The following is a 14,497-nucleotide window of genomic DNA, read 5'->3' on the forward strand; positions in this document are numbered from 1 at the left end:
AACTATCATCACTCCATTGAGTTAAGTAGTCATCGAATGGTAAGGTGATTTTTTACATTAATTATATAATAAATAAAGCACAGTCACAAATGATAATAATAATAATAATAATAATAATAAAACATAGTCCACTTTATTCTAGAAATCCCACCCATCGGGCAACTTATCTTTAAGATGTATCCCCATTAAAGATCATTGTTTGTTTGTTTGCCTCTTTATTCCACCTTTGCCTTGGTCGCCTTCTCTTTCTCCAGATTCTCTACCTCTGTCCATCTGACTGCCCTCCCCCTCCCCCTCCCCCTCCCCCTCCAGCTATTTAAAACCCCCACTTCGATCAGATCCCAATATACCAAACCGAGATTAACTATCAGCAAGTCATCCATGACGCTAGGCTCAGGAGGATCCAGTGTCGTGGGTGAGCCTCTAACCCATCACCGTTTTCTTCCATAATTTTCGGTGATCCAGTTCTTTGGTTTGATATATTGAGAAATCCGCTCATGGGTTGATGAATTTTGTGTTTATGCATTTTCTGGTGGGAAATTCGTGATGGATTTGCGCATATGAGTCACGTGGCTCTTTAGGTTGCTTTACTTTGTTTATATATGCGTGTACTTTGTCTCCCTTGCATGATGAAAAATTTTGAGAAATTCCTAATTCTCGCGACTTTTCGTTTTGTTTGGGCCAATTAATGATTTTTGCATAAAACTACTTTTGGGTCGGCTTATTTATGCTAAAATTTAGTCCAGATTTCGTATGGCATGCTCGTGTAGTTCGATCCAGTTATGAGTTGTTGTATAATTGGAACTATACTCTGTGATTCTGGGGTTTGGTATAGATATGGTCAAGGGTTTGTTTGGACTGCTTTGATGTAGAATGCATTTTATGTAGACATGGTGATTGTTTTTATGTGCTTTGCTTGAGCCAAAAGTTTTGGGCTTCATACTATGATTGTTTGTGTTTTCTCCTTTGTTTTGTCGGATACTAAATAATAATGTTTTAAGTGTATATTACCAGCCTTGCTTTCCTGGGATATTTTTGCAGATTTTTTCTCCTTCATATGTTACCTAGGTAGTTCAAAGGATGACTAAATGCATATGGTCGAAGTTGTATGCAAGCGAAATTTGTGTCTTCATCATCTCGACCTTGCTTTATGATTGTAGTACATCCTATGGTACTTTTATTTTTATTGCAAACAATATGAAGTTTGTTGGCCCTGATATGAAGTTTGTATCTCTTCCATATACATTTACAAAATAGAATCCCATACGTATCATTCAAATCTACAGAAGCCTGGGAAGCAGTTTCATAAGTAACACCTGAAAGTATTGCTTTGAGAATAGTCATGGTTTTTTTCCAGACTGCAGCGTTTAAGAACCAAATACAAAACCACTAAGGGATCTAATAAGTTAAGACTATAAATAAATAATGTTTAAAGAATCTGTAATTGCCTTGAGATTTAAGTCTTGAGTTTCTGATTAATTTTCTGTCATATGCAAAACCATTGAAAGAGTTCATTACCATGAAATCTGTATTTGAACCATAACTCCTACATTGAGTTTGTAGGCATTTGAATATTTAAGTCTAATTCTGGTCTCTCTGTTTTACTAATGTTGACTGAGTGAGGTTCCATGCAGTCCCTAGGAACTTCAGATTGTTGGAGGAGCTTGAACGTGGTGAAAAAGGTATTGGCGATGGCTCTGTCAGCTATGGAATGGATGATGGAGATGACATCTACATGCGCTCTTGGACTGGAACCATTATCGGTCCTCACAATGTAAGTGCCTTTTGTTTCCTCTCTCCCTTTACATATGTGTGGCAGTATCTGTAAAGTTTTCCGGCAGATAAAAATTGCTTTTGTTTGCACATGCACAGATAAAACTTTTTATGAATTGATCAGGTTACTTACACTTCTGTCCTGCCTAGAAATTAGTCATCGGTTTTGACCTGTAAGGTAAAGGCTGGTTGTTATTTTGCTTAATGACTTGCAGCATTGCAGGCCTGAATCATGTGGCCCCGTGTTACAACTTACAAAGGATTGTAGACCTTGTAAAATAATAATAATAATAATAATAAAAATTTAAAAAAAAAAAACAAAACAAAACAAAAAAAAAAACAAACAAAGTATAGGAGACCTCAACTAATCAGATCTTACCCCTTTCATTGCAACATGGAATGCTCTCTGAAGCAATTGCCTTGGCAGTCTCCTACTGCCTGATCTTGGTGGGATCTACTTTAGTTTTTAAGTTCCTTGGCTTGCTTAGGTGCTGTTTCTGAGCCTAGCCATAGGGTTATGTTTGTAGGTGTTCACGAACAAACACTTGGGTGGATGTGCACATGTGGCTGTGCACACATATGCTGCGTCATGTCTAGATACTTGGATATCATAAATAGTCATGCTTATTCCTAATGGAAGCTGCTCATCAAACATTTTTTGGTGATAACTCGAATAGTGATGTAGGAGTAGTCTGCTAGGTTTACATGCTAATGCAAATTGGACCTCTGGTCAGTTTTGATAATTCAGACATAGTGGATTTCTCTGCTCTTAGTGCTTATATTTTGTGTTTATTTGTTAGTGTTTTGTCTTCTTCTTTGCCCAAGTATGGGCTACTTGCTAGTGCAATAACCTCTTCTCTATTTGCCAGACGGTGCATGAAGGTCGAATTTATCAGTTGAAGCTATTTTGTGATAAGGATTACCCAGAGAAGCCCCCAAGTGTTCGTTTTCATTCACGGATTAATATGACTTGTGTGAACCATGAAACGGGGGTGGTAAGTTATAATTCCATTATATACTTTAAACTGATCTTCCAATGTTGTGATGGATTTTATATATGCTGCAATTAGTAGTTTCTTCTTCTCTTGGGGGATGGTTGAACAATTTGGATAATGAGATGAGAATTTTTTGTTTTAGATAAAAGTTTAAAATATTATTTTTTAATATTATTATTGTTTTGGGATTTGAAAAAGTTCAATTGGAATTTTAAAAAATTTAATTGTTTATTATATTTTGTGCGAGAATTTGAAAAAGTTATAATTTTCATATTTATGACGATAGAAAATGTCGTTTGGTCTAAAAGATATATCACTGCAAATATTTAGTTTTAGCCTTTTATATTTCCACTTTTTATTGGTGGACCTGTGGAGAGAGATCTATCATACAATAAGGTTTCGTTTGGATTCAGAAATCACATTTCATCTCATCTCATCATTACAAATTTTTTAAATTTTCATACAAAATATAATAAACAATTCAATTTTTTCAAATCTTAATTCAACTTTTTTAAATCTCAAAAAAATAATAATATTACAAAATAATATTTTAACAGTATTTTTTTTAATTTTTATTTTTCATATAAAATCATCTCATCTCTAAATTCAAACCAGCTCTAGTGGTGGGAGACAACTTGTCTCGGTGTGTGAATATGTCCATATGTACTCTTTTTTCCCGTGTACCACATCGGTCCTTGGTCACGGGACATATCATCCGGTCTATTCTATGAAAAAAAAAAATAGCCTACATGCAGTTTTTTACAGCAAGATAGTTGAAATGGGACAGGTGGAACCAAAGAAGTTTGGACTTCTCTCGAGTTGGCAACGAGAGTACACCATGGAGGATATATTGACCCAGCTGAAAAAGGAGATGGCCGCACCACACAACAGGAAGCTGGTCCAGCCTCCAGAAGGCACCCACTTCTAGCTTTCGAGACCACCGTATAGATATCAAGGATCATATTGCATATATCTGCAATATATAATTTGTAATGCTTTGTCGATCCTGTTGAAGTGAAGAACATACAGGGGAATGCCCTAGAAAGCTTCTCCTATAGTCTCTAGGGCTTCATTGTTGTTTCGTTATCTTATGTTCTTTAACTCTGTTGAAAGATGCTGTTTGATTAATGGGTATATATATATATATATATATTGAGTGTCGAATATTAAAATGTCCCCTCGCCCGAGTAGGCCTCTTTTCTTTGGAACCTTTTCGATTCCAACTTGTCAAGAACCCCTAGCTTCTTTTATCTGGTCACGGTTCTTTTATTTTGTTTTCTTCTTTCCCGTACTAAAGCATCGGCCTTGGTTAAACTAAAAAGCCAAAAGCCATTTAAGTATTACTCATTGGAATAGGTAGAAATAATTTAAAATAATAATATAATATTATTTTTTAATAAGAATTTTTTTTAACATTTTTTTTCATATTTTATAATTACACTAAATATATATTAATTAATAATTTAAAAATTATTAAATTATTAATTAATATATGATTAGTGTTAACATTAAAATACAAACAATCAAAAGTTTGGAAGTTAAATATAGGTTTGATATGTGAACAATTACTAGCCAAGTTTGGATTTTCCTTTCCATTTACTTTAGCTCATAGTTTCACCTAAAGGACTTTAACTAATCCAATGCAGCCCATTTAAGTATAACTTAGCTACATTTTAGATTTTACTAGCATTTAACTAGTCTAATTGATGCCAGATAAAATAGTGATTATTCTGTAGGCTAGTTTCAATAGATAATTCACATAAAAGAAGACAGAAGAATCGCCCAAAAATACAGAGAAACGCCCCTAATGTTCAATTCAAAATTATCAAAATTCAATTATGGTTTGTCAACCCACAAGCCAGGTTATAATAGTTAAAAATCGACCGTATCATAATTTTACTAAAAATAGCAAAATTTCAATAATCATACCAAAATTAAATAAGTAATAAAAGAAGTAATTTACCAAAATTCTGGTCTAAATCGAGTTAGAATCACTTCCAAAATAGTAAATAAAATATTACGATAAAAAACAAAAAATAACTAAAACTATGAATTCATATGGGAGAACAGTAGAATTTGGCATAAAAATGATGCACACCAAGCATAGCTATAGTTTTCCGAATTGGGGTCATATACGTGATTTTGATACCCGTAGCCAAAGTTATAACTAAAATACCGAAACGTGTCCATAAGTACCCCAATCAAGGAAAGATCATGGTTTCATGCCATCTTTGTGTTGATCTGTCACCTCAAGGTATTTCAGCGCAGTCAACGTGCAATATGACAATTCAACATCATTTGACTCGAATCCTCCTGCATCAGTCACCTCAAGTTGAAAAGAACTCGCCCTCGAGTTCACAATAACTTCATTGGGGTCCACAAAACAAGGGCTCAAGTGTTTCACATTAAATACATCAAAATTCTTCAAATAGCTGGGGAGGCGTAACATGTAGGCATTATCATTGATGTTCTGTAGGATCTCACATGGTCCAATCTTTTGCTCTTTAAGCTTTTTATAATCACCAACAGGAAAACGATCACGAGTTAATACTGCCCAAACAAAATCATCAACATAAAAAAGTAGTGACAACGATGATTATCTGCTTGAACCTTGTACTTGGCATTGCTCTTGTGAATGGCCAGTTTCACTTATCATGGATGCCCTTATGATGTTCTGCCATCTCATATGCCTTGTGATTCAAACGACCTACACGTGGGATGAGGGCTAAGTCTAGAACACCGGACGAGTTCTGATCATAGACAATCTCAAATGGACTCAACTATGTGGTTTTGTTCTTGAATCTGTTATAGGCAAATTTTGCTTGGGGAAGAGCCAGATCTCATTGCTTTGGCTTAGTTCCAGCCAAACTTCTCAAAAGATTGCCCAAAATCCAGTTCACCACCTCAGACTGATCATTTATTTGGGGGTGGTAGGCGCTATTGAAATTCAACTTTGTCCATAGTTTCTCCCATAAGCTCTTTCAGAAATGGCTTATGAACATGGGATCACAATCTAAAGTGATTGATCAGGGAACGCTATGTAAAAAAACAATCTCATCGAAGTAAAGACGAGTGATCCGAGCAGCATCCATTATTTTCCTGCAAGTTACAAAATGGGTCATCTTGGAAAATCTGTCAACTACAACTAAAATAGAATCCATAGAGAGGTTTATCTATATTGGACTATTCATCTAAAAGTTAAAAATAATAATATAATATTAGATATTTTAATAATATTTTTTTTTATATTTTTTGTAAATAGATTTTATATATTAATTAATAATTTAATTTTTACTTAAAATTATTGTTTTCTAATAATTTTTTTTCTCAACCTAATTATTCAATAGTAGCAATTGAGAATATTGTTTTGGAGATGAATTGTTGCTAGTCAAATTTGAAGAAAGTGATGGATTTAATGTAGTTCAAAAGTGAAGTTTTGGAATTTTGACTACTCTAATGCCTTTTGAGCTACTTAGCCAAAGTTTAGCTTGGCCAATACTAGTACTCTAACGTGTTGTTTCTAAAGTCTAACATGCGTGCATAAAACTGATGATTACATTAGACTATTTAGGCTCAAACGGACATGCGATACTTTTAACCTTAGATAGAAAGCATTCAAGGTTCTCTTCGTTAATCCAGATTAGAATATATGATAGTATTAGAAGGTCTCGTTTGGTTACGCAATTCAGATAAAATGATATGAGATATGTTGAATAGTAGTAAAATTTTTGAGTTAAAATAAAATTAGAGGGTTTGTAAAAAATGTGTTTGTATAGTGCTTTTTGAGATTTGATAAAGGGATGAATCCCACTAATAATTGAAAATTATTTAAATAATTATTAGGTAATAGTTATGAATGTATTAATTAAAAATAATATTTATTATCAATTAAAAAATCTATAAATGAATTTAAATCTCAAATTAGATTTTTTTATTGGCCAAAATTACTCTATATTCTCAAAAATTAAAATTTTTTTGTTAAAAGATATTATTCTAATTTTAACCTATTTATTTTCCTATATATACAGGAAATTCGAAATTTTTTATTCAAATTATAAATTAGAATAATTTTGATTATTGTAATAGATAATTATATATATTAAAACCGTGGTAGATATTTCGAAAAATGGTGCAAATGGGGAAAACAGATTTGCAGAATGGAAGAAAACAAAAATGGTCAGTTTGGCTGGAAAAGAGGGGTATGACTATGGTTACCTTATGGTGTTCACCTGCGGGCCGAAAATGGTTACCTATAAACCACCAATGTGTAAGAACTCTCTTAAGTCTGGATGTGTGTAATTAACAGGACTAGAACAATAAGGATGAGATTGATGCTGATGAAAACTTACCTCGTAGATTCATACGTATTGGGGTATTTGAGGTCCCCAAATTCCTCCATAAACGAAATACAAGTAAAGATGAAAATGCTCCAGAATGAATCACAGATCCATTCGGCGTGGGACTTAACTGACTCAACAAGACTTTACTCAAATGCCCCTACAATGACATGTTCCAGGAGAATTACTACACGCACCGTTTTATACTAAACGGAGCACTTTACCCGTAACCCCCCCTTACACATTTAAACTACACCGTTTCTTTATTACTTAAAGTGATGTCGTTCCAACGTTCACTTTGCTGAAGCTACGTCGTTTGGCTAACACCCGTAAGCCTTAATTCCCAATTCGCACTCTCGTATCTCCATTTCACAATCTGCTATCAATCCGCCCCTCTTTTGAACCCTAAAGCTTCCTCCTTTACTTCCATGGTTCTTTACACCGTAGCTCCCTTACATTCCCCCACCCTTATAAGACCTTGTCCATAAGGTGCGGATACAAAGCCCTAAGTTTCCAGAGATTTTCCCAAGAATTTTCCCCCTCTGAGAGTCCGACCCATTTGATCAATACCTCTGTAGTAGCCCGTCCTCCTTGTTGTCTCATGCGTCGATCACGCACAGCTTCAGGCTCGGGGATCACTTCCCCTTCGCTGTTGGTAGGTGGCAGCGTCGCAAGTGGTTGAGTCCGATCTCCTAGCTTCTTCTTCAAGCAAGACACGTGGAAGACTGGATGGATTTGAGATGAGGGAGGTAGCTCGAGTCTGTAGGCCACGGATCCGAGCCTTTGGAGCACTTTGAAAGGCCCATAGAAGCGAGGTGCAAGCTTCATATTTTTGCGAAGTGCCACTGTCTTCTGGCGGTACAGCTGCAGGCGGAGGTATACCCAGTCCCCAACACTAAACTGTCTTTCAGTTCTCTTTTTATCAGCATAATATTTCATCCTGTCTTGAGCTGCCTTAAGATTATTCTTTAAGAGTTGTAAATTTTGTTCTCTGTTTTGCAATAATTGGTCAACTGTTGGGTTGTTCGATGTGCCTGGAATGTAGTAGATTAACCTTGGGGGAGGGTAACCGTAGAGAGCCTCAAAAGGTATTAACTTGGTTGAGCTGTGGTAGGTGCTGTTGTACCACCCCTCGGCTAACGGTAGCCACTGGCTCCACCCCGTGGGTTTAGATCCTGCGTAGCACCTCAGATAACCTTCTACGACTTTGTTCACAGCTTCCGTCTGGCCATCGCTCTGCGGATGGTACGCTGAGCTATAGTCTAGGGAAGTGCCTTGTAGAGTGAATAGCTCCTTCCAGAAGGAACTCAGGAATATCGGATCCCTGTCGGATACTATGGTTTTTGGAAGACCATGCAATTTGAAAACAGATCCGAAAAACACCTTGGCCACTTCTTGAGTTGTATAGGGATGGGATAGGGTCATGAAATGCCCGTACTTAGTGAAACGATCCACTACGACAAAAATTACAGAACACCCCTTAGACTTTGGCAGCCCTTCCACAAAGTCCATCGAAATATCTACCCACGCTTGTTGAGGTATGGGCAGTGGTTGTAGAAGCCCTGCTGGGGGTAGCGTTTCATACTTAGAAGCCTGACAAATTTCACACTCCCTCACCCATTTTTTTATATCCTTTTTCATCCCTAGCCAATAGAAGTCCCTTTTTGCCCTTTGATAGGTTTTTAAGTACCCCGAATGTCCCGCCATAGGATCGGTATGAATAAACTGAAGTACTTTCAGTTTGAACGGTGAGTCTGGAACTATAAAAATTCTGCCCTTCCTCAAAATTATTCCTTGCTGTAATGTTGTCCCCTTAGGAACCTCTAGATGCTTCAACAACCTTTCCAACAGATCTGAGGTTTCTGTACTGTTTTTATAGCTGAGTTTCAGCTCTTCCACCCAATCTGAAGTGGGGAAAGAAATCTGGGCAAGCAAACCCCACTCCTCATTCTCAACCTCCCCTCTTCTCGACAGTGCATCCGCCACGACATTCTCTCTTCCGCTCTTGTACTCAATCTTAAGATCGTAGCCCATCAACTTGCTCACCCATTTGTGTTGAACTTCTGTCCCAATTTTCTGCTTAAGCAGAAATTTCAGTGCTTGTTGGTCCGTTTTAATAATAAATGATTGCCCCAAAAGGTAGGGTCGCCATTTTTGCACTGCTGTCACAATGGCCAGAAATTCCTTCTCATACGTTGATAGTAGTAGAGCTCTTCCCTTTAACATCTTATTCAAAAAAGCAATAGGTTACCCCGACTGCATAAGGACAGCCTCTATTCCTTTCCCACTAGCATCGCACTCCACTGTGAACGGTTTTGAAATATCTGGTAAGGCAAGTACGGGTGGCCTAGTCACTGCTTCCTTTAACTTTTTGAAGGCCAGCTCTGCCTCTTGGGTCCAAACAAACCCATTTTTTGTCAACAACTGGGTAAGAGGGGCTGCTAACAGCCCATAATGCCTTATAAATTTTCTATAATACCCCGTCAAACCCAAAAAACCTCTCAAGGCCTTAGATGTCTTGGGAAATGGCCAATCCAATATGGTTTGAATTTTTGAAGGGTCTGCTTTAACACCTTGGCCAGAAATAATGTGGCCCAAGTAATCGACTTCCTCCATCGCAAAACGACACTTTCATTTTTTTGCATACAAACAGTGCTATTTCAGCACCTTCAAAACCTCTCTCAAGTGAATTTCATGCTCCTCCCAAGACTTACTATAGACCAAGATGTCATAAAAAAAAAAAGGACAAATTTCCTCAAAAAAGGTTTGAATACATCATTCATTAACCCTTGAAATGTGGCTGGAGCGTTGGTGAGGCCAAAAGGCATCACTAAAAACTCGTAATGCCCTTCATGTGTTCAGAACGCCGTCTTGGGAATGTCACTAGGCACCACCCTTACTTGGTGATAGCCCGACCGTAGGTCGAGTTTAGAAAAGATCACCGCTCCAAAGAGTTCATCCAGCAACTCATCTATCACTGGAATTGGAAACTTTGCCTTTACCGTTTCCTTATTAAGTGCCCTATAATCCACGCAAAGCCGCCAATTGCCATCGGCCTTACGAACCAGCAAAACAGGGGCAGAAAAGGGACTAGAACTAGGTCTAATCACTCCCGAACTCAACAACTCAGCCACCATTTTTTCAATTTCTGTTTTCCGGTAATACGGGTAGCGATATGGCCAATTTGTGATGGGTTGAGTGCCCTCCTTGAGCACTATGTGATGGTCATGGGAACGGGGTGGGGGTAGTCCTTGAGGTTCCTCAAACACCTCCTTAAGGTCTTCTAACAATGCTAGAAATGGTTCAGCCAGCTTCCCATGTTCTTGGTTCACTTCCCCAACACACATAATTTGTAAGAAAATTCCCTTCCCTTTTACCATAGTGGCTTTGCAAACTTTTTCACTCTCCTCTACCACTGAAGGGTTTAATTTCAGCCCTTTCAACTCAATTGCCTTTCCATCCAACCAGAAGTTCATCAATAGCTTAGAAAAATCCCAAGTAATAGGGCCCAAGGTTTCTACCCACTGGACTTCTAAAACAATATCACAACTAGCTAGGTCTAATAAATGAAAAGGAAGCTGAAACAAATTACCTTGCACCTTTAGCTTGACTGATCTACACAGCCCTTCACTGTTTAGGCCTTCCCCGTTAGCTACTCGCACCTTCAAGTTGACTAGGTAATCCACTGGCAGCTTCGACTTGGAGGCCACTGTTGAATCAATAAAATTGTGTGAGCTGCCCGAGTCTAGCAAGATCACCACTTGCTCCCCATTGATACTTCCAATCAACCTCATAGTTCTCACGGTAGGAGTACCAGCTATAGCAGCCAAAGAGATCTCAAGTTCAGCGTTGTCGCTGGTTGCTAACTCTAAAGGGTTATGCTCTTCCTTTTTTTCATAAGGTTCCTCTTCCTCCATCTCTCCTCCTTCTTCATCCACTTGTAAGAAATAAATTCGAGGATTTTTGCAAGTATGTGTGGGATTCCATTTCTCATCGCAATGGAAACATAGGCCTTTTTTTCTTTTCTCATCCATATGAATGGATGTCACTGGCTTAGTAAAACTCATTGGTTTCTTCCATTTATTGTAATTATCATTGGAATAAGCACGCTGGCCAGAATTACCCCCTGCCATTGGCATGGTCCTTTCCTCCGTCGATTTGCTGTACTTTCGAGAACTACTGTGATACTCTTCTTGCATTTTTGCCAAGCCATACGCTGCGCTTAAATTCACTGGATTCAGCATCCTTACTGGTATGCGGAGTTCATCTTTCAGGCCGCTGAGGAAACAACTCAGCTTATGGAGGTCCGAGAGGCCTCTAAAGCGATTAGATAATGTTTCGAACTGCGCCATATAACTAGCAACAGAGCTGGTTTGCTTGAGTCGTGTCAACGCTTCCATCGGGTCGTCATAAGCTGTTGCACCAAAACGAAGTAGTAATGATCTAGAAAAAGTATCACAATCCCTGCATAAGCCCCCATCTGCTGCATTTTGGAACCACACGAGAGCATCACCTTCCATGTGGTACGATGCCATCAACAACCACTGTGGTAGGGGTGTTTGATGGAATTCAAAGTAATGATTGACCTTGAAAAGCCATGCTGCCAAGTTAACACCTTGAAAATGAGGGAAGTCAAGTCTGACCCCCCTAGGATTGAATCTTCTCGGGTCTGCATGTTCATTTTCGGGAGGAATTTCATGGTTGAAGGGTGGAGGGGGTGGTGGTGGTTGGATCTGTTGCTGGGCAAAAAGTGTACGTAACATGTCTTTGATTTCCTTTACATCTACTTTCACCGTACTCACATCAGTTTGCACATTACTGACATCTGATTTTAATTCCAGGATTTCTTGTTGTTGGTGCTTAACTTGAAGCTGAAGTTGCTCCTGTTGCTGGTGCTTAGATCTGGTATTTTCGGCCATGGTAAATGAAATTGTGTGGTGCTGTTTGGGTGAGTGTTTGGCTTGTAAAATGGGAAGTGAAAATGTAATGTCTGGGTAATGCAATCCGATGTTAGCTGGATTGGTTCTGTGGAATGTAGTGTTTGGCTGGGTATGGAATGGTGATTTAATGGATCTGTTTGGATGAAATGAGTAGGATCGGTGACTTGATACCACTTGTAAGAACTCTCTTAAGTCTGGATGTGTGTAATTAACAGGACTAGAACAATAAGGATGAGATTGATGCTGATGAAAACTTATCTCATAGATTCATACGTATTGGGGTATTTGAGGTCTCCAAATTCCTCCATAAACGAAATACAAGTAAAGATGAAAATGCTCCAGAATGAATCACAGATCCATTCGGCGTGGGACTTAACTGACTTAACAAGACTTTACTCAAATGCCCCTACAATGACCTGTTCCAGGAGAATTACTACACGCACCGTTTTATACTAAACGGAGCACTTTACCCGTAACCCCCCTTACACATTTAAACTACACCATTTCTTTATTACTTAAAGTGATGTCATTCCAGCATTCACTTTGCTGAAGCTACGTCGTTTGGCTAACACCCGTAAGCCTTAATTCCCAATTCGCACTCCCGTATCTCCATTTCACAATCTGCTATCAATCCGCCCCTCTTTCGAACCCTAAAGCTTCCTCATTTACTTCCATGGTTCTTTACACCGTAGCTCCCTTACACAATGTCGTCTCGGTGTTCACCTGCGTGCCGATAATGGTGCAGAGCGAGTACAGCATAGTCAGTATGAAAGCACGGGGGTGATTTATTGCGGTGGGGATGGCGTTGGTTTCAACTGTTACCGGTGAAATGGTGGGTTTCGGCTGAGGAGAATGGGAGGAAGACAATTCTCAAAAAAAAAAAAAAAATGCAGGAAGCACTAAGGGCAGGTTTGGTAATCAAAACAAAATACAAAATTCTCATCTCATCTCATATCATAATTACACATTTTTCAAATCTCTATATAAAATATAATAAACAATTCAACTTTTTCAAATCCCAATACACTTTTTTCAAATTCCAAAACAATAATAATATTAAAACATAATATTTTAAACTTCAAAACAAAACATAAAATTCTCATCTCACCCCCCAAACCTGCCCTAAAAAAGCAGTGTTTTTTACTGTTGAATGTCTTTTTATTGTTAAATGTTAGACAATAATTGCAATAGTTAAAAAATTAAAATGAAATAAAATTTTATATTATGCTGTGGATAGATAGATGAAACATGCCGTACGCTCAGATCCATCTGGGCATCCAAACCGGGCTTAATATTTCGTATTTGTTTGGGTAGAGCGAGAAGAATTTGGATGAAAATTTATGCTGCATGATCCATCTGACGATACGATAGAGGGGATGAATTGTAGTGTCATTGACACGGTTCAAGAGAAAAAGGTTGTGTGGGCCTGTGGCCAACAAACTTTGAATTATGATATCGTCTCATCACGTTCATTGAACGTCCCTCTAAATTCACACTCGCACCTTTTTCACGTGAAAGGCCGTGTGCACTTCATCTTCCTCGCACTGTCTGCCTGTCTTGCTGACTCATGTTCCCTTCTTTCTTCTAACTTCCTTTGTAAATGCTAAAAAGGTCAAGGTCAAGTCTTCCCCGTTCTCCGTCATCGTCTAATGACTAATGTTAAGATTTGCTAATCAAGATTTAATTTATAATTTTAAAAAGAAAAATTATTCAAATTAACTATTATTTACCACTCTACACTTTATATCTTATAAAAAACATTAATATATCATATAAAAACACCTTATAAAAAACCCCACACTCTATGAAAAAAAAAAAAATCATGTCATGTGTGGAGTATGTAATGTAAATAATGACTGATTTGTATCAAAACTCTTTTAAAAACTCATCGTTATTTTTCATTTTCGTTTCCTAAGGTCTTGTTTATTTTCATAACTACTCTCAACTCAATTCATATTATCTAATCATTATAATTTTTTCAAATATTCATATAAAATAAAATAAATAATTCAACTTTTTCTCATTATAACTTTTTCATAATTTCATATAAAATAAAAGAAATAATTCAATTTTTTCTAATCTTAAAATAAAAATATTATTAAAAATATATATTTTAATAATATATTATTTAATTTTTAATTTTAATTTTAAAACTCATCTCATCTTATTTGCGAAAAACAAACGAGACATGTTTCCTTGTTGGTATTATTGATTAATTTCTTTAGGATTAAAAATATCAAAAAATATAAACATGATATTTTTTGATTGAATAATTTAACTTTCGAATTGAAAATATTATTTGTTATCTTTTGAGTTGTTATTTTTTAAAATAATCTTTAACGTGATGTTAAATAATAAATCATTTTAATGGACTTAATATTATAAGTATAAATTGATAATAATAATAATAAAAGATTATAAACTTTTTTAAGAACTAAAAAATCAAAATTTA

General features: G+C 36.9%; 3 protein-coding genes across 3 annotated transcripts; 1 reads left to right on the forward strand and 2 right to left on the reverse strand.

Annotated features, from left to right (window-relative positions):
* Positions 1-208: 208 nt before the first annotated feature.
* On the forward strand, positions 209-3,945 carry LOC108983228 (ubiquitin-conjugating enzyme E2 variant 1D-like). The gene is made up of 4 exons (XM_035688279.1): positions 209-415; positions 1,635-1,774; positions 2,643-2,768; positions 3,556-3,945. Exons 1-4 carry the CDS (start codon positions 382-384, stop codon positions 3,694-3,696), a joined length of 441 nt encoding a protein of 146 aa, XP_035544172.1. The 5' UTR covers positions 209-381; the 3' UTR covers positions 3,697-3,945.
* Positions 3,946-9,352: 5,407 nt separating this feature from the next.
* LOC108983223 (uncharacterized mitochondrial protein AtMg00860-like) lies at positions 9,353-9,721 on the reverse strand. The gene has a single exon (XM_035688255.1). It carries the CDS (start codon positions 9,719-9,721, stop codon positions 9,353-9,355), a length of 369 nt encoding a protein of 122 aa, XP_035544148.1.
* Positions 9,722-9,963: 242 nt separating this feature from the next.
* On the reverse strand, positions 9,964-12,024 carry LOC118347925. Its single transcript, XM_035688256.1, has one exon. The coding sequence runs from the start codon at positions 12,022-12,024 to the stop codon at positions 9,964-9,966; it is 2,061 nt and encodes a 686-aa protein (XP_035544149.1).
* Between the last annotated feature and the right edge of the window lie 2,473 nt (positions 12,025-14,497).

The sequence above is a fragment of the Juglans regia genome, chromosome 3 (assembly GCF_001411555.2).
Source record: "Juglans regia cultivar Chandler chromosome 3, Walnut 2.0, whole genome shotgun sequence".
Taxonomy (NCBI): Eukaryota; Viridiplantae; Streptophyta; class Magnoliopsida; order Fagales; family Juglandaceae; genus Juglans; species Juglans regia.